This window comes from Cariama cristata, unplaced genomic scaffold, assembly GCF_000690535.1.
Source record: "Cariama cristata isolate BGI_N322 unplaced genomic scaffold, ASM69053v1 scaffold17917, whole genome shotgun sequence".
NCBI lineage: Eukaryota > Metazoa > Chordata > Aves > Cariamiformes > Cariamidae > Cariama > Cariama cristata.
In genome coordinates, this window is record NW_009625120.1 from 665 (window position 1) to 964 (window position 300).

At 61.3% G+C, this 300-nt stretch overlaps 1 protein-coding gene across 1 annotated transcript in view; it reads right to left on the reverse strand.

Moving 5' to 3' along the window:
- Positions 1 to 300, reverse strand: part of ASS1 (argininosuccinate synthase 1) — a gene marked incomplete at its 3' end in the record, with an annotated part of 8244 nt that overhangs the window by 392 nt on the left and 7552 nt on the right. Inside the window, exon 5 of the mRNA XM_009703487.1 lies at positions 9 to 134. Coding sequence (XP_009701789.1) covers positions 9 to 134 — 126 coding nt within the window. The remainder of the gene's footprint in view (positions 1 to 8; positions 135 to 300) is intronic.

Here is a 300-nt window from a genome sequence, read left to right on the forward strand (position 1 = left end):
CCTCTCACCTGATATGCATGAGGTTTTCATCCATGCTCCAGGGCGTCTGGGGCGTCACGGGCACTGGGATCCCATGTTTCTGCCAAAAGAAGGGGAGCAGGGGTGAGCCAGCCTGTGGGGAGAGCCAGCCCCCGCTGACACCAGCTCCTGCCAGGATCAACCCCAAAATCACAAAGGCACAACCCACGGCCATCAGCAAGGCAGCACGGAGCAAGGTGGACATCTGTGTCCCTGAGCCTGGGCAACATCAGCTCCCACCACGAGGGCCACCCTGATGGGGACATCAGGGACACGATGCGG